Source organism: Gallus gallus, chromosome 2, assembly GCF_016699485.2.
Source record: "Gallus gallus isolate bGalGal1 chromosome 2, bGalGal1.mat.broiler.GRCg7b, whole genome shotgun sequence".
In the NCBI taxonomy this organism is placed as follows: domain Eukaryota; kingdom Metazoa; phylum Chordata; class Aves; order Galliformes; family Phasianidae; genus Gallus; species Gallus gallus.
In genome coordinates, this window is record NC_052533.1 from 10521552 (window position 1) to 10549241 (window position 27690).

The 27690-nt window shown below is 41.2% G+C and overlaps 1 protein-coding gene and 1 long non-coding RNA gene across 5 annotated transcripts in view; one reads left to right on the forward strand and one right to left on the reverse strand.

Moving 5' to 3' along the window:
• The window catches only part of ADARB2 (adenosine deaminase, RNA specific B2 (inactive)), a 299619-nt gene that overhangs the window by 75293 nt on the left and 196636 nt on the right, over window positions 1-27690 (reverse strand). The window contains exon 3 of the mRNA XM_418563.8: window positions 23637-24544. Coding sequence (XP_418563.5) covers window positions 23637-24544 — 908 coding nt within the window. The remainder of the gene's footprint in view (window positions 1-23636; window positions 24545-27690) is intronic.
• On the forward strand, window positions 11211-22378 carry LOC121109555. Of its 4 annotated transcripts, XR_005857464.2 has the most exons (5): window positions 11211-11264; window positions 12002-12152; window positions 12506-12663; window positions 21220-21257; window positions 22133-22368. It is a non-coding gene; the product is annotated as an uncharacterized LOC121109555 (long non-coding RNA). The 4 variants fall into 4 exon arrangements; XR_005857466.2 differs by lacking the exon at window positions 21220-21257; XR_005857467.2 differs by lacking the exon at window positions 12506-12663.

Sequence of the window (27690 nt, forward strand, 5' to 3'; positions counted from 1 at the left end):
GTTATCTGGTGTGAACTAATCAGAGTGGGACATGACAGCACGGTTATCTAGGTAAAATGTATATAAGCTGTGTTTAGTAGTGAATAAACGCCATTTGCCTCACTTACTCCTGGGGTCTGGGTGAGCATCTGGCCCCGACCTGGTAAAGGGTCGGTTTCGCCCAGCAGTAAGCCCTACATGTGGACAGAGGACGAACACCGGACGAGCGAACGGAGACTACATGCAACAAATGCAGCTTTTTGTAACAGCTGGTTTTGTAACCTGCCATTCAAACCCAATGGGCAATGACATTGCAAAACTGTCTTTCCATCTTTGTATTCCCATATTTAACATAGATGGGTTGGTGTGCTGATTTTGCCTTCTCAATAGCCTTGTCTTGATGATGATGGAGTGTATAGGCAGTTGCACAGTGGAAGAATTTGAAGGGTCACCTTATCTCATTGAGCTCTATCAGCAGCTGTTTTGCGTTGCATGTGGGCTGGTAACAAAACAACAGCTACAAGACCTCCAAGCAGGAATACAGCTGTCCCCTCAGAAGGGTACTGCATTCATTCACTAGGACATCATGAAGGGAGGCAGCCCCTGAGAAATGATGTTCAGGCATGAGCCTCTATCACAGTCAGTCACACCACAGCCATTAGGGACGACTTGTTTCAAGGAGAAAATGCCTTATACAGGCTAAGGGCGACTAAGGGCTGGTTCAGTTTCTAGTTTGGTACCTGGCAGCAATGACATGCTTTTGTAGCTTGCTCCAGCTTTGCAGGTATAACTGTTCTATAAAATTCAGAATAGGAGAGAAAGAGGTCTTCCTCGTCAGTGCAATTATTCTTTCCCAGGAAGGTTGAGGACGCTGGAGCATTCATATCACAAACACCTCTAAAAATCTCTGAAGAGTTTAACAAAGTCCCTTAAAGGGAACACAAAGCAATCTACTCTGAGAATTTTAGTTAAGAAAGCCTCAAATATAAAACTCAGTCCAAAAGGCATGGATGAGCACAAAACAAAGAAGAAAGAAATAATTACTGTGAATGACAGGAACATTTCCATGCCAGCTTTGATAAAGGAACCACAAGTGCTGAGATTCTCCATTAGTAAGAACAGGGTGAGCTACATTAATTGCAATGTGGAGAGACCAATTGGACGTGGATGTTTGATATGCTTACTTCTTAGTGCTAAAAATTTTCCAAAAAACTATTTCCAAATCCACCATCACCAGTAACTTTACAAAAGATTTTACTGTTACTTTTTTTTTTTTTCCCTCACAAAGCCTCCTTGACAGACTATAGTTATCTGACATATGGAAAGAATTTAGAATCTGAGCCAAACCTTGGAGAAATCCATAGAAACATTTACAGTTACCGAAGTAGACTTCAGTTTGGAAGATATCTGCTGTTTTGCAAGTTGAGCTTTGTACGCAAAGCTGTTAAAAAAATTTGCCTGTGTGTTTCATTTCAGTCTATATCTGTAGAAATTTGGAATAGCCAATGGCTATAGTTGATGGTTAACCACACATTTTTGTTGGGTCAACTGGCATTAATGTACACCCATAGCACATCTTTTGCTAAGTAGTACTGTTCTGAAAGATCTCACTGACTAAAAATCAATCACTCAGAACTTACTGCAGGGGTTTAGGAATTTCAGCTCTTGATTATGGAAGGCAGACAGACTACAAACCACTATGTGAAACAAACCACTATGTGAAACAAGGGATGAAATAGGCTCAGCTCTAAATGGGAAAAAAATTCACAAATGTTTCTTGAAAAGAAGAAAGAGAAGGTAGCAGGCAGTAGTCCTTGTCCCCTTCTCTTACTTCCAGGTTTCTCCACTCTTTCTCATGCACTATTGGCTTGTATTGCACTTTTTGCCCTTTGGCTTTTTCACCGTGTCTTCTTCACTCCCAGGTGGTCTTTGCTGAGGTTTATTTATCTTGTTATCACATGCTAACCCCTTTCCTGTGTACCCTTTAGATGTTTATTTTTCTTATGTTGCCACTTCTAGTTCACTTAGAGAAGAAAGGCAAAAATGAACACAAGGCATAAGGGGATGAGAAGGGAAGAAATACGATGCTGGGCTTGGGTGGTACAACCTAGCAGTGGGCAGAGACACAATCTAAAACACAGTGAGCTAAGGATGCCACTGAGTGCCTGCACTGGAAAATGTGTCCATCCCTGCCATTAAGCAGGACACCTTATGGAAATGGATGAATGGAAGGAGTTGCCAGGAGAACTATCTGCTAGTGAGATGAATGCATGTCCTGCTTTTGGATATCCAGTACCTGAGGAGGAAGGACTGCAAATAACAAAAATGTAGCTCATTTCTTCCAGTGATGGTTTAACTTTACCTCATTTTCAGAAACTGTCAAGAGGTTCTTGCCACCACCCATGGGTGGAATAAGAGAGCAGAAAATAGACCAGAAGCAGTGAAGTCCTTGGCTCTTTTCCCTTTTCATGCAAGAGAAAGCTAGCTAGAAATGAGGAAATAATTGCAGTTTATTTTACAGAAATCATAAAATTTTAGCTCTGAGATATAAACCTTCCATGCCACGCAACATAAGGAAAAATGTCTAGTTTTAACTAAAGATTAATAAGAATGTAAAGTCATGAAGTCCAAGGTAAGTGACATCCACAAGGTAAATAGACGGATGGAGGCTATGGTGAGAAATGCTACAAAAATTGAGCACCTAAGACTACAGGATTTCACTGACTTTACTTTTAGCAAACCACAGTCCTATTTTTGCCTTGCTCAGGTTGGTGATCACTTGAGAAGCAGAAAGGATTCATGTAGCAGGGTGAATAAAGACTCCTAATCCCATTTTAGATTTATTAGTTGCACAGGCAAGGGGGTGCACAAGAACTGAATAAAACAAGCTTGGCATCAGCTTGGAAAGATGTGTGAACTGCTCCTGCACGCACATCTCACTTCTTCCATCCGTGCCCTGCAGCTGCGGCCATGCACCACAGCTGAGTGAGTGCAAAGCACACCGGGTGTCAGCGCTGCCACGGCCAGCGCCTCGTGAGCCTCGGAGCGAGCCATTCATCATCAAACATTGATATGGTTCCAGCAGGCTGCCACTCCTGACATTTGATGTATAGCTCTAGGTGCTCTCTGTTTAATTCAGAAGAGTCAATGAAGGATCAGAGGAAATGCCACGTTGGAGCTGTGCAGGGTGTAGTGTGACACATCCAAAGTGGCGACGGAGCGACCAGCGGCTGCTCGGCTCCGCTGGCAGCACCTGGTTGAGAGGATGAAGGCCAGGCTTGCAGCCAGCAAGCGATGCTGCTGCCTCTCCCCCAGCGTCTCAAATATTTATCATGTTAAATATCAACTGGGAGAATATTGCATTCGTTTAAGCTTTTCACGTTCCAATGATTTTTTATTATTTCCATCGACCAAAATAAATGAAGAAAATGTTTCAGACTACACATGAAAGCATGTAAAAATCAATAACGGGATTTTAAAAGATCTAGAATGTCTTGAATACATTCATTTTTCAAACATTTTTCTCTGATCTTTAAATAGCTTTTCTTGGAGCATAACATTTTTTTAAAAGTCAAATACGGAGCATTAAGGGTATAATTACCATTTTAATTATAACTCAATCATCCTATCTACTTTGCATAGAAATTACAGCTTTTATGTCAGGATTTTGGGTACTCACAAACATTCAGGAGTAATTAATGCTAAAGGTTTTCACTGTATATGACCTTTACTTTACACTTAATTCAAGCAGGCTTCCTTCCAAAAGTATAAATATACTAAATTTTATAGACTCATAATCCTACATTGTAAATATCTGCAGCGCTAAGACCCCCCCCCAAAATAAATAAATAAAATAAAATAAAAAAATCCTTGAAAATCCTGAGAAAAATACTATATTTTCCTCCCTCTTCAGGTAGGATTCATCTGTGTAAACATGCCCGATAAATTCCAGTGTTGGCAATGAAAAAAATTCTCACTCAATCATTTCTGATCAGACTCGCGGAGCATTTCTGATAATATTTTGCAAATATTTCTGGAATGTACATAAGATTTAAAGTTTTATTCATAGGCACTTTCATGATTTATTTTGCCCGTTTGAGATTTTATGATAAATGATTTGTTTTAGCAAATGAGTTAGCCCAAATCACTTTGCAGATTTGCCCATTATTTCTCTCTGCAATTATGAGTATGTGTGTGTACATTAGAAATTGAGCAAAATTCATTACAGCAAAGCTGTTTTTCATCTAGCTGGCACCACAATATATGGTTTAAGTTATTTCTCCCCATGCCATCAGTGCTAAGACAGGAAAGAAAATGTTTTATAAGTATACCTTCAAGGAAATAAAATGATCCTCCTTTTACAGTTGGGCATCGTTTCTTATTTTATTGACTTTTTGCCTTTTCCCCATGTCAAAAAAGACTACTCTATGCATTTCTATTTCTCTCCATGTGCAGTGTTTTGCGATGTGCTGGAGCAATATGTGCCTTTTTTTTTCCCTTTATAAGCATTGTAAAGGCACACCAGTTTTACAAGGTGTCTCACAGAGTACATCCCCTCTCATTGTTTGGGTGGTAATGATATCATGACATTTTCTGTAAGCATTTTTCCTTTCCTCGCTCAAGTATTTGTTAGGGAAAAAGAAAATTATCCCATTGACGATGCTCCGGCTGTGGTTACGGTGCTTCATCCCAAGAAGTGGCTGTCTTTGTGTAGTGCATTCATTGTTTTGCAGAAGGAATTGCTTTTGCCTTCAGTGAAACCCCTTGCATGAACGCCCAAGCAAAAGTAAGCCCTTCGACTCGAAGTGTTGCGGGATGGAAAGGGAAGATTCATGATGTTTATTATCAGCCTGCACTTCAGATAGATTCCCAGTTGCGGAGCTACAAGTAGGTTACATCTGAAATGCATGCGATTAAAGCATTTATACCGAATCACATCATGCATTCTGCATATATATATGTGTAAATAGCTCTAACTTTTTTGATGGATGAACGAAAAATATTTTCTTATTATACCCATCAGTAGCAAAAAGTAAAGGTGAATAGATTTTACACTTGGGCTGCTCCATGTTCTTGACAGTTCTGCAAACAGCCCTCTCAATCTCTCACTGTCCCTAATCTTTAGCAGATGAAACTAGGATCCTGATGTCATTTTAACACTGGTATTGGAAAAAATAAATGAAGTGGGATGTTAAATGGGAGGCAGAAAATAGATTTTATCAGAACCTCTCTGCTGGCCTGACTCGGCATTGACCTGCATCTCATGAAGTCACTTACCCTAGTGTTACAGGATTTCATACTGCCTTGCACAGGGCAAAATTTTGGAAATGGCTAAGCATACTGATTTCCAGTAGAACTGAATTTTCTCCACACAGAAAATTTATACTTGGTGAATTTAAACCATCTTTTAAACTCTGGGTAAAGCTAAACAATTATGAACCGATATGTGGCCATGTTATCTGCATTTACTTAGAAGATGGCAGGGAGAGAGGGATCCCCTCTTTATCTCATTTTTAAGCAAGAGTCAATTTTAATTTCTCCTTCAGGCTCTGGGAAGGAGGGATTGGGATAACAAGTCTTGGTTATCTCAGTTGTCCTGCTGGGCAGATTTTTGTGTGTTGGGCACTAAACTGATGTTTGAAGCAAAGCCCTGTGCTCAGTGTGAGCTGCCCTAGATCAGGAAGTGGATGCTCTCCAAGCACAGGAGCCCAAACAGTGGAGAACTGACCCTTGCTAAACCAACATATTATGGGGGATAGGAATGGATTCAGGCTAAATCTAGATCATTTATGCCGTGTACCAAGGTCTTACCTAGAGTATTCCATCTATTCAGTAAAAAACAGAGACAGACATTAATGAAGGACTTGGAAGACTGTTCAGTATGCAGTCTTGTCCTGGCAGGTACAGGACTGAACTGGAATCTGAATTATCTGTTATTTTTGGATTCCGTGAATAGGAGCAGTTTTCTGCTGAAGAGCTGACAACTGCTGTGCCTGAGCCCAGGGAAAAGGATGCAGCCAGGTCCTCCACATGTGGCCCACTGTTGTGGCTCACCAAGACCACCTCCTGGACATGGGGAAACAGAGAACTGAGAGTCCCCAGTCAGCTGTGAACAGTGCCAAGAACTGCCTGAGCATATGACAGACTCTGTGTTGGGAACTGGCTTGGAAGAGCATTTCTCCTCTCTTGAGAAATCTCTCTCCTCTTCCCTTCCTCCCTTCCTTCCTCCTCCCTTCCTTCCTCCTCCCTTCCTCTTCCCTCCCTCCTCTGTTTCTTAGGATTACTGATCTGCTGATGATGTTCTAATAAGACAAAATACTTCCATTCTTTGGATTATAGGAGACACCTGAGTTTCTGTACTGCAAAGTGTTTTGAATATTTTTTCACAAGGAAAATGTAGACATATTCTAACAAAATAAAGCCATTCACCTGAGTATGTTGATTCTAATTTAAACAGCATAGTAGTAATTTCCCTTTACAAGTCAGCAAAACCTCAACTTCAAACTGAGATCCTTGATACAGAAATGAAAGAACAAAATTAGAAAGCATATGAAACCATTCATTTTTATTTTCTTCTCACTCTACTGCAAATTTTAAAAGGGCTTGGCTCAGTCCTCAAGGTACATTAAAAAATACTTTTCCTCAAACAAGCCTGAACTGCAAATGAACCCTGATCTCAAGACTCGTCTGGAGAACAGGATTCATAGTGAAAATACGAAGTCAGCATAAGCTATAATGATCCTGTAGTGGTGCTGAGGACTGGACTGCTTCTTTCAGTTTTTTTTTTCTTACAGAAGGCAAAAAATGAGGCAGATATCCTTACCTCAAGAAAAATGACCATGGAGCAAGCAATAATTCTTATGTTCTCTTTTGGTAATACCTTCAATTTAACAACTGTCTTTGAAAAGGAGTTTCTCACAATGAGTTATTTAGTCACTATGCTGTCTAGGGTATAACTGTCATTCTGAAGGGAACATCCATGCCATGATTTGCTGTCAGTCTGTTGTGCACTGACTGTACAACATTCATTTTTTTCCCTTAACAGGTGAAGATAATGCTGTGATACACAGCAAAAGATAGATGATAAAAACAATTCTTTAAGGAAAAAAATAGACACAAGGGGGTTGGCAGGAAAATATGATAAAATGTTCCATTCTCCTTTTTAAAGTACCTTAATAAAATATGTCTGAAGTGAAGTACAGATAACGTAAACAGCAGAGCATAGGTCTGCAATCCCAGCGTGATATTGCACAAGGAGCAATCAGGAAGCTCTCCTATCACACTTGTCTGTCACACATTATTAACAAGAGTATTTGGGACTATTAAATAATCCTGCTAAAGGGACATGATCGACTTTAAAAAGGTGATATATTTGTATCAGTTGTATTTGATCTGACAGAATTATAAATAATTTTAAAGCCAAAGACTCTGAAGCCAGAAGGGGCCATTTCGTTGTTATTGTCCAGCTAACAGCACAGTATGGGCCATGAAAGTATTACAGCAGATTTTCCTAAAATCAGCCGAGTAACTTGCGTCTCATTAGTGAAAACAAATTGAAAACATTCCGCTGTTTCCCACTCCTGCTCATAGTGACTGGCAGAGGTTACTGAAGACTGGAATAAAGCAAATGCCACTCCTTTCTCCAAGAAAGGAAAGAAGGAAGATCTCAGGAACTACAGGGCTGTCAGGCTCACCTCTGTCCTTGGAAGATGATGGACTAAACTGACCTGGAAAACATTTCCAAATACAGGAGGGACAAGGAGGTGATTGGCAGCAGTACACATTGATTTATGAAATAGTTATCAACCAACCTGGTAGCCCTCTATAATGAGATGACCGAATTGGTGGATGTTATATCTCTAATGATATCATCATAGACAAGCTGTCAATGTATGGATTAGATAAATGGACACTGGATGGGTCAAAAACTGAATGACCCAAGTCTATGGTGATCAGTGACACAAAGTGTAGCTGGAGAACAGTCAGCAATGGTGTGCTCCAGGGGTTAATACTGGGTCTAGTCCTATATAACAGCTTCATTAATGATTTGGATGATGAAGCAGAGTGTACTCTTAGCAAGTCTGCAGACGACAGAAGACTAGGAGGAGTGGCTGATAGACTAGAGAGCCATGCTGCCATCCAGCAGAGGGACCTGGGCAGTATGGGCAAGTTGGCTGAAGTTCAGCAAGGGGAAATGCAAAGTTCTCACCAGGGGAGGAATAACCCCACGCACCTGTACATGCTAGGGGCTGACCAGCTGGAAAACATGCTTGCTGAGAGGGACCTTGGGGTCCTTGTGGACAGCAAGCTGAGTGTGAGACAGCAGTATGACCTCATGGACAACAGCTTCCTTGGCTGTGCTAGGAAGATTGTTGCCAGCAGGTTGAAGGAGGTGATCCTTCACCTCTACTCAGCAATGATGAGGCCACATTTGGAATACTGGGTCCAGCACTGTTCTCCCCATACAAGAGGGAGATTTGGATCTTTCAACAGCAATCAGGGAGAAAAGAAAGCTAAAAGAAATCAAGCAATCAAAAGCTGTGGCATCAAGGTGCAAAAATACTCTGTTTAATACTACTTTTAATTTCTTGCCTAAGTTACAAGTTTAACTACAAAAGCAAAACTAGCTGGTGATGCAGTTACTTTTTTTTATAAGCCTCTCTTTAGGCCATGCTGAGATATCTGCATTGGCATTAAAAAACCATTATAAGCAATTTAAGCTTGGAATTGATCCTGATACATGAATATGCTCAGGTCCTCCTTGTATGGCCTTTCAATAGTTCTCGATTCAAAGTGAGAACAAGCATCACCCTATAAACAGAGGAGATAATTATGCTTTATTGATTAGACCCTCAGGGTATGAATGGGAACAAGGCAGCTATTTGAGAACAGCCATTGATGTGGTTTTTACCTTTCCAAATATTCCCCAAATGTAGTTCTCTAAATTGGAAAGCTGGAGTCGACATAATTTTGCCACTGGCTTCAGTGGAAACCAGTATGTCAATGCAGATTCACAAACGGTGTTTTTATGTTTCCCACAAGCTTGTCTTCATGCTACCCACTTAATTTCTACCTCATACTCCTGGAATATTGCCCACAAGGCTCTCAGATGTATCACAGACCATCATCTTTCCCTAAATCACCACAACTCCCTTCACAGCTGCCTAGGACAACAAAGGTCCCTGTGTAATCCAGTGTCAACATCAGTCGTGTTCATCATTCAGTTTTTCTAAAGTAAAGATTTTAGCACCTGCTCCAGCTATTCTATAGCAGTTGTACCACAGTAGAATCATGAATAGACACCTGACTACATTTCCAGTTTTCTCTAATCAATCATTTCTGAGTCTCTTCCTTTTTGCCAATTAAATCCCACAGAAACTAGGATCAGATATGTTAGGGGGGGGGAAAAAAAAAGAGTTTAACAATTCCGTGTCTGAATTTATTCTACTGTTTGAGAGAAGGAGAAATAGTTTTAATGGGATTATTAACAGTCTTGGCAACATACTATGTTGAAACACAAGGAAATTGTTCACAGATGTTACTGGAATTCACTTAAATTTAGATGATTAATTTTGGAGTTACCACCACAGGTGCAAATAAAGTAAATGACGTCTTGTTCATTTCTGCTCCCTTGGCCCCACCAATCAAGCACTGATATTTCTGACTTCGTATTTTCCCTTTACAGTCTTGTCCCAGCTTGAGACATGGGTTCAGACATAGAGAACATACTAGAGTTCACTTTCCCTGGTTCATCAAGGCCATTCTCCAATGCTTAACAATTATCTCATCCACTACTTTGCTCTGTGTTTTATAAAGCAAGAATAGGCTCACAGATCTCATAGAAGCAAAAATGTTTCTATATTAAAAAAATAAATTAGTGCCGTGAAGTCCAAACATGCATGACAGAAATCTACTCCCTTCTTGTATTCTGTGCTCCTACGCTGACAGCTGATTGATGCTACAGTGCCCACTCATGGTATGGAAACAAGATTTCTGGGTGCAATGAGGTACTCCATAGAAAGGATGAGAGGCTGAGGGCAGCCAGCTAGCTCAACACAAAATGCAGAGATTTCATGCCTCTTTAGGCATGCCTCTGAGGTATTTCTTGAGGATCCCACTGATGCCATGTTTGCAGTAAACACAAGTCCACATCTCCCAGCCTTTCTTAGTGGGAGTAAGAGGAGGAGGCTGCTCTGACATAGTAGGCTTTTGAACAAGCTCTAGTTCTTCCCAGGCCGGAGCCAGATCTGAACTGCTGTCAGCTCCTCCACTTGGTATGGGCACAGCTTGATGGTTCTGAACCTGTGGTGGCCTCAGAGTCTGAGATGTTGCTGTGATTCCTGCCCGAGGCTGAGATCAGAACAAGGCACTCCATGAGGCTGCCAGATGCCCATTTTTTTTGCACAATTCCTTCCCTGCTCCCAAGGAATCCCATTATGCTGTTATAGGGAAGCATTTCCTAAACCTAGGCCTCTGTGACCCTGCAGTCTTAAGCAGAGTCATACTTCTGCAAAAGAGGGAGTACAGGTCCCCTGTATGGAGAAAAGAAGAAGAAACCATCAAATGGGGACACCACTATGTCTCCACATACTTTGCCATCATGCTGCCTGGCCCACAGGGGAGAACCTCCTTGTCCTCTGTCCTGCACAAGCTTGGGCTTCTCTCACTTCTACAGAGCCCCTGTTTTCATGTTGTACAGATAGCGACTGAGTGTCTTGAGTTATCTGCTGCTATCAAATACAGCTGAACAGTCTCAAATGTTATGAGGCACATCGGAAAGCATGATCACAGACTGATAATTTTGCTAGGAAACCAATTTGAAAACATGCACAGACACTTCTGCAGAAATATTCACATCACACGAATGGCTGCTATCAAGAAGGGAGATAAAAGGATGGGCAAACATCTCTGATGACTTCACTTCCCAGGCAGTGCCCTTCCAGACAGTGCACTGCAGCAGCAAAAAATGTACTGAAAGAGAACAAAAATGTTTGGCTGGTAGTTCCACTCTCTACATGGGCCAGAGAATCCCCATGTGTTTCATTAGATGTGTCTAGCTTTGGACTCTCAGAGCAAATGGTCACTCTACAGCTATTTTTAATTGTTTTAAAGGCTTTTTGTTCATGAAATCTACAGTGAAAAAACTACTAAACCTCTACCTAAATGTATGAAAAGGCTGAGTGATGTCCAGGGTGTCCTTTCCCCAGTGATAAAATGAGAACGACCTCTGTGACTTCATTCAGGTTCCACCTCTCCTGAGTTACGAGCTGCTCCTCAGTCCTAAGGTATAGCCCATATCTCACTCAAACTCTCAGCCGACCGCAAAACTCTCTTCCAGAAAAAATTACTCTTCCCCCAGTCTGCGGAGGATTACCCATGTCAAGGGAAGTTATATTATTGTCTTTAGTGCTGCTAGGAATTACTTTCAGGATGTTTCAGCTCATTACCTCAGGTCTTCATCAGCTATTTTCTGAGCGCGGTAACCTTTGTGATGCAGGTACTGTATATATCTATCGTATTGATTCTGCTTCTCCTGCTACATTACATGCAATACATGTAAACAGATGCCAGTGTTTCACTCCCGGCTAACAAGGTGCAAAATGGTAACAGATCTAGCAGCTACAAAACGCAGATAAAACCTTGAAGTAATCAGCTGAACTGTCGTGGAACTAATGCCATGATATAGTGGAAGCAATTATTTGTACTTATATATCTTACGGTAAAACACGACGTGTTAAAACAACCCTGTTGGCCTTATCAAGGACGCATTTAGCTTCAAACGTTCCCCTCTTCATCAGTAACTAGTTATTAATTAATTAGATAGTGATCACGGTTGTTTTTCATACACACTTGTAGTATTATTGGACTTGATTTTGTGCCTCGGCACAGAGCATTGCTAATTTACTGCATGTGCAATCGTGTTAATGTGCTCTAATGCAGGCGATTATCACAAGGATGGGGCACGTAATATCTGACCCCAAATTGTACTGAATTGTTCTCACAGCTGCTTCCTTATTCCCAGCTCCAGCCTGCTCCCAGATGGGTGAGGAGACCATTCCCAACAATGGGAGTGTGATAAAGGAGACTGGAAATTAGCAGTGGGCAAACTGGACCCAGGAAAGGGAATGAAGACTGAAGATTTTGGGAAGCTGTGCATGACACTGGTGAAGCAGGTGAGTGAGGTGAGCAGCAAAAAGAGGAAAGAGGTTGTCTCACTGCTTGTTTGCTATACCATGGGGGAAGATGTAGTCATTTCATTTCTGGGGGCTGTTCCAGCTCTGCAAAGTGATCAGTTCTAGTGGTGGGGGTGAAGCTGCCTGCAGAGAGCAATGTATTAATGGCTAACAAAGAGGAAGTTCTCTGTCCTCCTAACATTACTGATGTTTACTTGAGCTTGCTAAATAATACATTTTTTGGTAGATTATTCTTCCTGTCCGAAGGCTTTTAGTGGGAGCAGATAACAACAGTGTCAAGAGAAAAACAAACAGTAGTAGAAAACAGACTTTATCTGAATTGCATTTAATAGGGGCCAGAAGCAGTGAACTAAGGATATTCAGCTGAAGTAGTTCAGGCAGAGATAGCTGAACTTTTTACTGCGCCTATTTAAACAGAGAGGCCTGAACCGGAGATTAGCTATTTATCAGCTGCATGATGGAATGAGAAATAGCTGCAACATATTTCCATGTAAGTTTGATATTTTATTCACTACAAATCCATAGACTCAAATTCTGCTCTGGTTTATGCCTGTGGGAATATGGAATAAAGGCATTAGCTTCCCACATTACTTCGTGGATCCATGCCCACGTATATTAGAGTAAATTTAGTTTATGTTGCCTCAGTTAATCACCTTAATTTCACAACCACATAAAGAATTTTTAATATTTCTAATGCTAGCAAGTAGAGATGCACAGAAATAAGCCCTCAGAATGCAATACATGGTGTGGGCAGCAAAACACAGCTCCCACTCCCAGCAAAGCATGTCCCTGTTTGCACCACAGATCACTGGGATTTCACTCTTATCTGTGCAATATCAGAAAGTTTCCCTCCCAGACAAGTTTTTACCTGATTTTTACCAAAGGTGTGAGTTCTGCCCCTCAAACCCAGCTCCCAGGTTCTCACCTTGGGGAATTCCTATATTTTGAACATTAATTCCAGACCCCACGAAGCTCCCAACACGTCTGCAGCTGGGAACAAGCAAACCAGCTGCTCTCACCTAGCCACCAACAACTCACATTTCAAAAGGCAGAAATATTAGTCTGCAAACCACACCAGTATGAGTGTCAATTTGCTTGGATCACTTTCTATCATACTTCTGAAGGCATATTGGAAGCTTCCCCTCCATCTCACTATGTCTTTGCAACATTTCTTTCTCTGCTGCTGCTCAGTTCAGTCTCACTGACTTTCAGGTACTGACCTGTGGGTATCAAGGTCTCCCCATCAGATCTCTCTGATTTGCACAAGATCTCCTGTTCTGCCACGGTGAAGCTTTGTTCAGATATCTGCCTGATTTCAGCTTGTTTACATGACAAGGCAGCGACTTTGCCTGCAGGACTCTCACTTTCTAGTTAGGCTCGCTGGCTTGAATTTTGATATATGTCACATTATTTTCTTTTTGATGAATACAAGATTTAAAAGGAAAATTTATGCACTGCAGCTTGTCAGTGTTTTGGGGAATGTTGTTCATTTACTCCTGTCAGTGTTCTTCAGAACGTCGTGACAACAGCAGCCTCATCCCTCTTGTGCTTTAATTTCCTTTAAAGTCAAAATGTAAAACACACAGCTTGCCCTGGAAAAGGAAAGGGCATGGTTGTTACTATGATTATTATGATTGCAACCAAAAATATCCCAAAATTTTCTAGTTGAGGGTTTGTATGACTATATTTTGTGTTTTGTCTTTCAAAACTTTTTTTTTTTTTTGTGGATTTATGAGAAAAATATTACATTTATTTTATATATAAAGAATTTTTAAGAGGTCTCACTGTCTGCTTAGTAGGCGGACTCTACAGGAAAGGCAAATACAATGCACAGATTCCTCCAGCCATGATGAGACTGCTTGTTTGCTAGAGTAAATAGTAAATATTGCTGGGTTAGATCATGTGGAAACTTAGAAAAACATGCATGAGTTATGGTCAGGAGTAATGTGTTGGGGCATTGAAGAAGGCATAGTTTTGAAGAAGACAAACACAAAATAGGCACAGATGTCTCTGTGTTAAGAACTCATATCTGCTGTTCTGCTAATGTCCATGTAACTCTATATTATGATTGCTGCGTTATGATGAACCTTCCAGTGACTTCCCCCAAGTCATCCAGCACCAAAGACACGCTCCAGGAGAGCAGAGCTATTACCAGAAGCCAATATCAGAAAGTAATAGCCATCAGCCTACACTAATAATACAATGCTCGCTCCCTCTGTGCACTGAAGGAAAAGATGCTGAGTGGCCCTAAGCTGAGGGAGAACATCCATTCAACAGGCAGCAAAATATGACAGTGTTCTAACGTGCTGCCAGTCCTGTGAGGGAACAGCAAAACTCCTGGGTTGAGCTGCAGGCTCAATGATCCATATGATCCATAATTATGGGTGTGCCAGGGACCTTTTTTTTTTTTTTTTTCTTTTTCCCTTTTTCTTTTCTCCCTTTCCCTTTCCCTTTTTTTCTTTTTCTTTTCTTTTTTTTTTCTATCTTTTTTTGAGGTCCTAGCTGATAACCGCCCTTAGCATCTGTGAGGGTGTTCTCCAGGATGGTGACGCTCATGAACCATTCCTCTTCTCTCCATCTTATCATATTATGAGCTGCTGTTCCAAGTGGTACAGCAGTCAACTTCTGGCTCAGGGGACAGTTCTAACAGCTCTGTGATCAGTTTCCATTTTCATTTGGATTGCTGATACACAAGAACACAAACTTCAGTGTGGCTTTGATTTGTGTCTTCTGGTGCATGTCAGTCAGCTATCTGCCCCCTCATTGCTGCCATGTGTATAAGCCTTCAAGGAAATTGACTTTTTGCCTGCTGTGTTGTCAACCATTGCTCCCTTTTATTTTGTATCTTGCTTTTATTTTTTTGCTGTTATGTGTTGATAGCCACTGACTCAGTTTGCAGAGGGTTTACGTGTAGCCCAATCAAGTTTAAACAGGAATGTTCTATTTCTGCACTTCTCTGCAATAACCAGGACAGCCAATCCCTAAAAGTTTAATTGTGGTGCTATTATGAACTATTGTTCCATATTATGAGTGTACATGGGTCATTAGGCACAGAGGGTTAGACTGACTTTTCTGTGTGCATCAAGGAGAGTGGAAGAAAAAGATGGGGCTGATCCAGGAGTAATGACTTTATTCTCTAATATCCCTGAGAGGATTATTCCTTAAAAGTATGGGGCAGAGTTGGTTTGGATAAAAACTAATTATCAAACGAGAAATGAAACCAGTGTTGCTGACTTCACTCTCCCTGCTGGACCCTGGAGACTCACATTACTCATTGTGTTTAACCTAATAAAGCAATGACCCACATAGGAGGGAAAGGAGTTGTAATTATTTCTGTAAGTAATAGTGGCCAGTTCACAGAAAATGGTCTAAAACCAGGAACTCAGCAATGAAATAGTATAAAAACCTAGAAATCATGGGACTTTAAGGCTACTTCTCTGAACAAACTGAACCGCATTCATTTTGTTCATTTCAGTTTGTTTGTTTGGGAATGTTCTCTGTCGACCTTTAGTTTTAGAGGTGAACTAGATAAAGAATAAAATCCTCACCCAAGGAATTCATAAAGCAAATCAGAGTGGCTTCAGTAGCATGGGTTCATGTGGGTGACATCTCTGTGTGGCCCCGATTTTAAGGTACCATTGTCTGATTACGTGACTCACGCCTGCAGTAGATATGATGACATGTAGGTTAAGAACAATCACGGCTAGATTCATATCAAATGTCTTCTTTAGTGCAAAAGACAAAAAGGAAAACTGGAAAATAAGCTCTGAGTTACTGATTAGAAAACTGGAAAGAATGAAAAAGCAACACGATTTGTCTAAAGGCAATATTGAAGTATTTAAAGTGAAGGAGGAAAGGTTTATAGCTACATTCCTATTCTATGTTTCTTAGAATTCAGCCTAAGAAGCCAATGGGTATCACAAGACATAGAGCATATTGATTGTTCTCATTGAATACAACTTTGTGGTGAAAGCAGACAGTTAATTTACCTACTCCTCTCATTTATGTTTCTCAGGAGTTCATAAAAAATGTTGTATATTAACAGAAGTTCACATTACATGTGCTGCATGTGAAAAAAAAACATTTTCTCAGATAAATTTTACTCCCATCAGAGACTTAAAACCATTTGTGTTTATATAAAGTACTAAAGGAACAACAAAGGATATTCAGCCAGTTCTCTAGCTTTGTTTGGTTTTATGAATGTCTGAACATATAAAGAATATTTTGTATCTATTATAACAAGCCCGAAGTCTGTTGCATTCCATTAGTTCTCATCAATCCTAAAATTAAGTCCTAACGCAGATGGCCCAGGCACCACAAGAGGGAGGTAGGCATCTCCAAATGGATGGGAGCAGCTCGCTCTTCATCCTCTGCTCATGGAAGGAGAGAGCTGCTTGAATAATTAAGGCTTCCTAGATGTGACTACAGATAAAAATAGAGAAAAAAGGGGTTTTGGCATGAGGGTAACACTCCAGCTCAGATAGAGAGGGCTTTGCGTGGAAGTCGACCAAAGAAAAATCCACTCCGGGCGCTTGTATTACAGCTCCGTTTAGTGGAGCAGAACGATCATGGCTTGTATTAAGTAGATAATAATGAAGTACCATAAACAACGTCAGGATGCAGGACGAAGCAGGAGCTTTAATGAGGTCCAGCTTGCCGGGAGCCTTTTGAAGTGTCCCTAGCTCCCTGACAAAGCCAGAAAGCAACAAAGGCAGTTCTGCCAGATGTGAGAGTGCCTGCTTGAGAGGGAAGTTTTATGCGTGGATGACACCAGGCTGGGATCCAGCTTTCATGTACTAACTAGCTCTGTGCGTTGCCGGAGCTGCGCACAAACTCTCTCTCCATCACGCATCACACAAATAATAATTCTTCACAAATCAGACCCATGCCACCGGTCACCACGTAGACAAGGCTGGGTCAGCGTGGCAAATAGTGGCAGCCAGCACAGTCCTTGGTGCCTCTCACTAGCCATACTTGGAGGGCAATGTAAGCTCTGAAGGGAAGAAATCGAAAACACATTCTGTGGCAGCAAAGACGGCACAAAGTGTTTGTTAGCAGCTACATTGACAGAGCACCCAGCAGCTAAGTCAGATGGCTAAATCAGTCTCACCCTAATCTAAATGCACTTTAATCACAGTGGACTCTCAGATTGTTTGGAAAGGAAAATCAGAAGTTTTTATAATCCCTTTTTCAGTGGAAGAAGGGTTTTACATTGTTTACAAACTTTAATTTTGTACAGACGTACACTTGAGAAAAATGCCTTTGTGCTTCAAAGATTTTTTTCCTTGAAGATATTAAAATTATTATTTTTTTTCACTTCTGTAAATGGACTCAGCCATTAATTCACCAGTTATCACCATTATTACAGCTCTATCTATTATTAGTTAGGCAAGCACTACACTTTCACTTAAAGACAAGAAGAGAAGAGTCCTTTTGGGGTTCTGCTGCAGTTATCTATGGGCAGGGGGGATGGGGTTACAGGGTCCTACAACTGAGGAGCAGAAAAGTGAGATGTAGATGGGAAATACACATGTTGCCACAACTGAGCCTGTCCTGCACAGCCCTGGCAGGGCAGATGCTGCTCTCCATCAGGGTGGTGGGAAGGCTGGAGCAGGGAGTGTAGGGTGGACATGGAGGTCCCTACAGAGAGAGGTGTTCTCATGCTCACATCCCCTAGGCAAGGCGAATGTGGTCTTGCCCAGTCATGTGTCTGTCAAACAGCCTTCCCAGATGTGCCCCACAGACAGGCCCTGATGCCTTTGGTGGCGTATGGGTAGAGACGCATATGCCGTGTCAGACACTTATTCCTGTAGCAGCTAGCCAGAGTGCAGCTGATGCAAAATGATGCGTTATTTTGCAGTGATGACTGTACTTCATTTGCAACCCCTTAATGTGGCTATGCTTATGCAATGATACTATAAGAGCAAGAGATCAGAGACCTTTCTGCCTTATTAACTTGTTTCTTCTGATTCCACGTAGGTAGCCCTTCTGCATCTCTCTTTGATTTTACATGGATTATGTACATTAAAACATGGTAATTTCTTCATCTAAGACTCCAGTTGTAATGTCTGTTGGGCAATAATCACCTTTTATGTTGGAATTCTGTGAGGGGTAGGAAGTGGTCAGCCGTGAGCCTGGAAGTGACTGCAATTTTATTAGCAGCCAGGAGAATTATAGCAGTATCCAGTGTACTAATGCTGTGCCTCTAAAGTGATTCTTTTGCTATTTTTTTTCCCTCAAGAAACCGTAATCCTGTAAGTGTCTTGACTGCACATTGCTCTGCCCATTTTCTCCCTCACCTACAGAGTCAGAAATAGATGGCTCAAAATCAGACATTGTTTGTACTGCAAAGGCATTTCTTTGGTCCCAAGCATTTCCCTTTCTTGTGTCTAAGAGCTACACACATACCTATCAGCTGCTTCTCTTTGTGTGCAAGACAGACAGCTATAAAAAGGTACCCGGTCATTTGATGAGACAAAGCTCTTTGTATAAACACACTGGAACAGCTTCTCAAAACTCAGTGCCAGCTCTGTGCTGCCCGTATTCGCACCAGAGTGAAATCTATCACTGCCAGCCTCAGCCCTGGCTTAATTGCAACACAGGTGATAGGGCATGCTTGCAAGGAAGCTGGCAAATGAGGATAGTTAGCGAAATAGAGCAAAGGAGGCAGGAACAATTGATACTGAATGGAAATGAAGTGTTTTACAACTCAGAGAAACAGGCTTTTGGAGGGAAGTAGATGAGAGGCGTGGGACATACAGGGCTTTCCCTGACACGGTGCTTGTTTTTCCCATGCCATTGTTCTATAGAGCGATGCTGAAGTCAGCTGGCAGGAATCCTTGACCTGCACAGGGTAAGGAATCAGTGCAGTGTGGATAACTCAGGTAGCTCTGGTCTGTAAATGACACTTTGGAATTATAGGGGATTTAACTGGAATCGGATGGTTAGCTTTATTTGCAGCAGAAAAAATAACCAGCCTGCTTCTATTTGATGATATACACAAAAAACAAAGTGAGGTTTCATTTAAATAAACAAACTGACAGCTACTGCTCTGGAGGCTCTGGATATGAACCAGCGACAGCAGCGTTAAGCAATTTCAAAGCAGAGTGAATGTGATTTTCACACTTATTTGCTTTTAATTTAGATCCATTTGAAATCTAAGCACCCCTCTATTACAGATTTTTTAAATGGCAATATTAATTAATGGTTCTGCTGTACAGCAGTAAGAATGCTGTTTAGACTGAGTGAGATAGATTGGAAGGACTACAAGATTAGAAAAACAATCTGTAAATTGGTCAGATGCAGCTGGGGGTCACCTTGATCTCCTGAAACGAACATATTGCACTCAGAAAGTCCGGGAGTGTGTGAGCAGCCATCTACCAGAACAGCCTCATTAGGGCTGGCTGGGTCAGTGCTCCTCAGTGTCATCTCCCACTTGGATTGAAAGAATATTAGTTACCAATGTGGAGAGAAATAATTGTCAGACTTCCACAAAAGCTGATAATTGAAGAAACTGCATATTATTTGATGGACAGCATGAGTTCAGACCAAGAATTCTAGGAAACAAGGAGCAATTACTTAGCGACTTGGAAATGGCGCACAGTGGTGCACTGCAATTTCCATTCTCCTGATTCACTTTATCTCTGCCATTATTCATTAGTTTAGCAGCTCTCCAGGCTTCTTTCTTGGCTACTGAGATCAACGTGGTATGCCCAGCCCCACACCATCAATAGTATTTATCTTGCACTTCAGCGGCATAGCACAGATAAGACATCTGGTTTGTGAAAGAACAGTAGCTGGCAGATTGATGGACAAGTCTTCTCATCACTTTAGCTGGTTTATCTCAGCTACCTCCTATTCACCATATATATGTTCAAGAGCTTGGAACCTCAGCTGTCATTGCACCTGTATGAGAATCACAGAAGTGAATCAAAGCCCCACTGAGAGCTGCAGAGAAGGCACAGGCTAGATTATTTTGGATTTAAATTTTGAGATCATATTTTTTTTCCTGGTGTAAAGCATGTTTTTTTCTGGGGGGGAAGGAAGGGGGCATAACTTTGCAGTCAGCTCATATACACAGTGGAACAGTGACAAGGGAGAAACTCAGATGTGCAGTGTTGTTCTGTTAGGAAAACACAGAATCATAGAATGGGTTAGGTTGGAAGGGACCTTAAAAATCATCTACTCTCAACAATAATAATGTAAAATTCTCAAAATCTCATGGTAGATTTTCAGCATTGGCAGGTGAGGGGCAGAAGAGGCAGCTGAAGAAGCAAGTTGGACTGCAGCTGCCTAGGGGAATTAATCTATTTCTGTCTTTGCTGTTCTTGCATTTCTTTGTTTTGTCTGAATTAGAAGAGATCAGCGTGGCAGGAATTTATGTCTATGCTCTACATTTCCCAGCGGTTCAGGAAGCCTCTTGTGTAACCAGCGCCTATCAGGACAGAGTAGAGGATATGGTGCCTTTTTTGACATCTTGAACTGAATCTCCCTTGTTCAGCAGGGAAAGTGGTTGTCAGGCTGAGAGCATGCCTGAGGGCCAGGGTGAAGAACACCATGTTCCCAGCAGCCATGATGAGCCAGGCACAAATGTCAATGCTCACAAGTCCAGTTGATAAGAACATGTAAAATTTTTGACACTTCCTTGGACAAAGTCAAATCTATAAATTCAGCACTGGTGGGCTATCAGCATTGTGAGATTTTTGGCTTTTCCTGTTTCCAGTCAGGGAGAAATCAGGAGAGGGCATACTCTGACCTCCTAAAGCCACTGATGACAGCAATGGGAACAGGAGCAGAGACACGCAAGGGCAGAATATTCTTTAGAGTTAAACATAGTCCTGTATTCTACAAAATATTCAAAAATATGGGTGAAATCTGCCTTTCCGTACTATCAATGAGTTAGCTATCTGATATCCTAATAAAATAAGGCATGCAAAAAGAGTGTTGGCTGGATAGTTACTCCATATTCTGTGAAGAAATTAAAATTCTCTAATATCTAAAACTCTAAGCTGCTTGAGTTTCATATTACTCTCTTGCTTTTAAATAGATTTGGACACAAAGCAAGCTGAACCTACTAAATGAAAAGTAAGTATAGCGTTGAAAACATGGCTTGAAATGTGTCCTTGAAAATATGGCTCACAGAGGATCAGAGAGAGAGGAAGGAGATGAAACAAGTTTCAAGGCAGCTGGTTCTGACCACAGCTCAATGTGAATAACATTCTTTTTGATATGGTTACCATCGCTTTGACTGGCAAAAACAGCCAGATGGGCCAACTGAAGCAGTGACCAAAGTCCACTACATGAGATGTTGCATAACAGAGCCAGAACAAGAAAAGGTGCTTCTGGATTTAATGCTCCAGCTACAGCCCAGCTGAAGTCACAGGAAAGGAAACACATCTGTTAGTGTCACTGGAAGCTGGGTTGTGACATAAGTGAGTAATGCAAACTGAGGTTGTGTGTCATGACCTCTATGACTACTCATGAAAGCAATTAGTAAGGAAGTCAGCAAAAATCAGTATTAAGGTTTCGCTCTCAATTAATATCCTGAATGCTGATGTTAAAAGTGTCTGACTAATCTTTTAGTTGTATAGCACATAACAAACTCAAAAATAATGACAAAGTTAGTTCAATTATGCCTTTTCACTAACAGAAATCTATAAAAAGGAGAAAAAGCCATAAAAAGAATAACTGAAGAATCTGTCATGTACTGAACAATTTGGGACATGGGTGGATGGAACAATCCATCTTCATGGTACATGATCTTGAAGCCAGGGAACCAGGAAATATCTCAGATATTGTATCAAGGCAGTGTTACTTGCAGTACAGTTTTAGAATACGGTGAAGCATCTGTTGATGAATGCATGGTATTGGCCTGCTAATCCACCCAGCAAAGTTCACTGGGGTCAGTAAAGCAGACAATAGGATGCAAATACAGACTCCTCTTTATATTCCACTTCTAGGTCTGCATGGGGACGGACAGGCAAGCTGGTCAAGACGAACGGCTTTTTTACCAGAACTAATTAAGCTAGGAGACAACATGGATTTCTCAAATAAATCTCACCCGTATTTCAGAGGAGCACTGGGTGGATGGAACTGACAGGTTGGCCAAAGCACTCTGTGAAGATCACTGCTATTATTCAATTGTGTTAGTATCTCACTTGCACACAGAGTTTATAAACCAGAATTAAAGGGAAAGATGTAGATAATTATGATGCACATTTCTCATATTTCATTTTTAGAAACATAGGAAAAAACTTCTGGGTCACCATATAAAATTCCTGGATCCTGCAGGCAAATACGTCACAGAAAGGATTCAGATCCTATCCAACATCATCTTGTTAATGAACATCTTTACTAATGTTAATGGGAATAACTACTACCTATTTGCATTTACACACTACTTAAAGATCTTAAAGTATTCTTTCATATAATATGCCCATTTTTTATTACAGGAATATTGGATTTAAATGACTTGCCTAGGGTTTCACAGCAAGCCAGCAGCAGAATAATTCTTAGAGCTCCTAGTGCTTTGCAATAAATCCTGGACATTAACAGCTCCCTTCAGAAAGGGAGCTTTGTGGTGGTAGATCACCTCCTGGTGCTGGTGGATCAAACCTTTTATGGGAGTAGAAACAAACCAAGAAATTACATGAGCCCATGTAATGCTTCTCAGGGTCTGTAAATCCTGGCTTCCTTTGAACCTAGAAAATTGTCAGAAGTCTGTGTAATGCTAAGATAGCCTTTGGCATAGGACCAACTATGAAATTTTGATGTGCTAACTATGTACCTGAGGTTTGTATTTTCTGTATGAATATAACTGTAATCTCTACATTTATCCCAGGAAAACTTCCGAGCTTTCACTATTCCCTGTATTTCAGAGGCCTATTTGGAAAAACAAACAAACAAAAAAAGAATGCAAAACAAAAAGTAAACCTATACTAAACAAAAATTCTTAACTTTTCTAGAGGCAGAAATTCTATTCTAGAATTGCAAAATTTGCTCCAACAAAGACACGTGCCCTGTCACTGCTCTTTCCTCTGGATGGTGCTGTCCTCAGCAAAAGTTAACTGTAGAAGGAAGACATGGGATATCCCTTTGTTTATGGACTTCCATCTGTCAAGAAAGAATCAGCATTACAAAATGACTTGCTTTTTCTGCCTGTATCAATGTTATCATTCTCTCTAGCAAATGGAAACACTGACATTTCACCCTGCCTTCCGCCCTCTCATCTATGCCTCACATGGAAAGGGCTGGCAAATTCTGCCCAATGATTTTGGGATACGATTTTTAAGCTTTTGCTTGTGGCAGATAGCTGTTTCTACGAGAAAATAGCTATTTCATTGCACAGCTTTTGCTATAATGTCAGAGGAGCCATCTGATAGAACAATAACAGCTATAGCAATACTGATCACGCTAATTGAATGAGCTCTTCCAGTGTGGTGGTGGCTACCCAGGAGCTCTCACCTGTGGCAAATGGTGACATTTACTCCTGCTGGGAATGTGGCTGGGCAGCCGAATGTTAAAGAGAGCCTGCAGTGCGGCCTGTGCTGCTTGGCCCTTAGCCAGCTTCTTGCTGCGTCCCGAGCCTTCAAATGTTCTCCCGTCTACTCGCACCGCCATCACAAAACTCTTGATGTGCTGCTTCTCCACGGTCTCCGACAGGCAGACGTACCGCAGGCCCGAGCGCAGCTCATTTAGCAGCACCACTGGGTTCTTCTCGCTCTCCGCTTTGGATGCCATCTTGTGTCTGTTCTGCTTACCATGGCCCATTAAGTCCAATGTGTGGCAGAGTAAGCGCCCATGTCGATAAGCGGTGGAAAGCAACTCGTTATTAACTGGGTTATAGACCGAAAAGTCCTCACTGTGTGTGGATGGTTCGAACTCCTTGAACAGAGTATCTGGGAAGTCTGCCTGATCAGAAGTAAAGTCCGTGGATGGGTTAATGCAGTTCCCCATGGCAAAGTGAGCTTGGCAGGCGTTGGGGAACTGAACGAATGACTTCAGAGCTAGCTCTGCAGCACGCATTTTGGCTTTCTTTTTTGTGGGTCCTGTGCCTTCAAACGTAAGTCCATTTACTTCCACAGCAACAGCAAAGACTGGAGCATGCACTGGGCCTGTCTGGGAAACCATTTTGTATTGTAAACCAGGTTTAAGTTCATGTAGCTGGACAAGAGCATTCTTTGGTGTCACTGACCATGATACTTTCTTCCAGATGAGTTGGAGTTTGCAGAAATGGCCATTATTTCCATCCTCTAAGGGCCTTTTTCTCTTACTGCTAGGTGTTCCCCCTCTTGGCCTCTCATTGGAGGATATTGGATGATCCTCCAGGTTGCCAATGTTTCGATTTTCCTTTACTTCTGCACTGCTGGTACCTGTCAGTAAAGAAAGAACAAACCTCACATTATGGTTGTCATCAGAGCAGCTGGCATCATTTTTTGGGCTGGCAAAATAGCCAAAAAAGAAAAAAGAGGTTAATGATAGATATCTTTGCTTTTCCTGTTTGTTTTTGTTTTCATTTTCCTCCTCAAATAGTGGTTTACTTGTTATAACATAGATTCTCTGCATATCCTGAATGATTACTTGTCCCTAAATTCTACTTCTATTAGTCAATAGCCTCCTGTTTTAAAAAGATTACATCATTCAAAGATGAAGTATAAGTGATGCCTTGTGACTTAAATAAAATGCTGTATTCACACTGGATAATTACTAGTAGAAAGTGAATCGTTTGCAAAGCTCCCTTAGGCTGAGATTTTTTCCATAATCCATGTGGGTGAATGCTTATGAACACATTATTAGAAATCAGAAATGATTCACAAATGATTCACAAATAGAAAAATGGGCAAATGCATTGAATAATTTATTTGCTATCAATACTTTGACCAGTTGTACTCAACCCATAGGCTCTTTTGTTGCTAACATCACAAATCCAGCCTAAGAAATTATCAGAAATACCTTTCTTGCATTTGAAACCATAATTTGGTCTGGGCTCAGATTTCAGTTTAATAAGTGAAAGTCTTTCTGTCAAGTTCAATTGCAGATACTCTTAGTTCCCATATCAGCTACAAATAATTTTGCAAAAAAAAAATGTAGGTAAATCAGAATCAGACTACGAGAAGCCAGAGCATCATGACAGGAGTGATTACTGATGTAAAGGATGATCTATGTCAAAGAAAGTGATGGGAGAGAGAGACTGCCAGGAAGCACTACTGCAATGGGGGAAGGGAATGAAACAACCACAATATCTATGAAGGGAGCACTCTGCTTCTGTTGAGCCAGTGAATCACACTTTGCTCCCAACTACACTTGTTCAATACCTGTGCTGCAAGGCAGAGCTCTTTGCTACAGCAGATGTATGACTGAGAACAGAGATTCATTTCACTGATGTCCCGAATGACACAAAAAATGTGCTAATACCTAAATAATCATTCTATAACATTTCTGTAGTTTCTGATGATTTTGTTTAAATATATTGCATCTCGGATGCAGCCCACAGCCCTGCTGTGCCTTGCTTGTGGCAGATACCAAATTGGGGAAGTAAAAAAGACCTTAATCAGCCCTTGAAGCAGCCCATCCCTGGGGCGATGCACCTGATCCCTTTCAGAGCAGAGCATTGCCTGTCTGCCTGCTGCATTCCAGCCAGCAGTGCTCGTGGAACCCTTTCGATGTTTTGTTACTGTCAGACACGACCTTGCCATCTTTGCAGGCTGTGTGAGTCCCAAGCACAGGGAAGGTCTATGTGGTCTTAGAGAGAGGGCAGAGAATCATCTTCCCAATTGCTACAGGGCCATAGCTGTGTTAGCCTCTACCCTTCTGTGCAAACTGGCTGCAAGGATATGACTGGTGAGCAGCTGGCTGTGCCTCCAGGAGCTTCTGCTGGAGCAGTAAGTCTTTGCTGCAGCCCAGTCCTGGGCTGTGCTGACATCATGGGAGCATGCAGAGAATTATATGAAACCAAGCATCCTAATTAAAAACCTACTTTAATGTCCCGATGAGCTGCACTTGCATCAAAATACTTTTTCTCATCAGAACAGTAATGCTGCTCTCATGTGAGTTGTTTCAAAAAGAGCATCTCACCACTTGGATCTGTGTAAAAATCCTGGTGCAACTGGACATGGGGCAGCCCATTTGTAGGGCTAAGGCTTTTGGTTCCACTCATAGAAACCCTTCAGCACACACCAAGCTTCCAGCCTGCATCTGTGTTTCACTGACGCTATTTGCTGAGCTCTGTATGTGTGCAAGGTGCTTTGCTGAGGCAGAACACGGACTGACAAATTAAGGTCTTCAGTGACTACAGTGACTAGTTAATTTTTACTTTGTAAAGCTAAGGAGAGAGAATGAAGACAGGTGAGGAAGGAAAGAAAAAGAAATACATAATAGAAAAAGAAAAGCTTCATCACTTGGCATTCAGCTGTATAAAATGTGACATCTTTAAACCAGCCTAACTGGAAATAAGACATTTAAAAGGTCAGGTTAAGTAAGACACAAGGATAACGTGGTCTTTTCTTGTTGAGTTCACAACTCTATTTATGGAAGCTCTGATCTGAGGGGAAGGAGATGCCAACTTTAACTTTGCTCTGTTTGTCTTGGCAGTGACTTTGGCCAGCCATTTTCCACTGGGACTTTCTCATGTTTTCATTCTAGAATAGATTTATTATTGTTATTTTTTTTTAATATTTTGACTCAGACACGCTTTATTTTGTTTTGTTTTGTTTTAAGGAAGCAGATTTGCTTCTGTATTTCACACCGCCTCTCTCCTCTTCCCCAGTAGGTTTTACAGACCCAGATATGGTACCTTGCGATATTATAGTCAGGAAGCATGGAAAGAAAGATAGCATGTGCTTCACACTGTATTCAGGGTTGCAAAGAATTTGTATTGATTATGCATGACAGAATAGGAAAGCTCAGGGGGTTATTTGTATTAGTAATTCATATAGTATCTTTTTCAGCTATTTTTTTTTTCCTTTCATTTTCAGAGTACCATAAAGCATCGTGCCTTAATCACTCTCACTAACATATGATTAACTAAACATATGGGATATAAAATAAACATTACTTAAATTTGCTCCATGAAATTCTCTAGTGTAGTGTTTGGCCACCAGAGTTCTCTCTGATATAGTGAAAAAGAATACAGTGATTCAAGTGTAAAACTTGCAGACATCAAGCACAACAGATAGATGGACACAAAGGTGGGTGTGCGTGAAGGTGACATGTCTGTATTTATGATCTGCTTTTGCCTAGTCACAGTAGCGGAAATCCATGCAAGTGTCCTTACAGCCACTAGAATATCTAGAGGACCCTATCCTGAACGGCCAGGATGTAGCAGACTTCTTCATAGACTTCAGTACAGGGTGCAACAGGCCAGAAGTCATCATGTCATAGAAAACAGAGGCAGCTTCAAAAAGCCTGTAAGCCTGATGGACTTGTGTGATATCTGACAGCAGCCGGACAATGCGAAATTACTTTATATTTTCAGGTATCTTTGAAATAGGAGGTCTTTGAAATGTGCCTTTTATGAGAC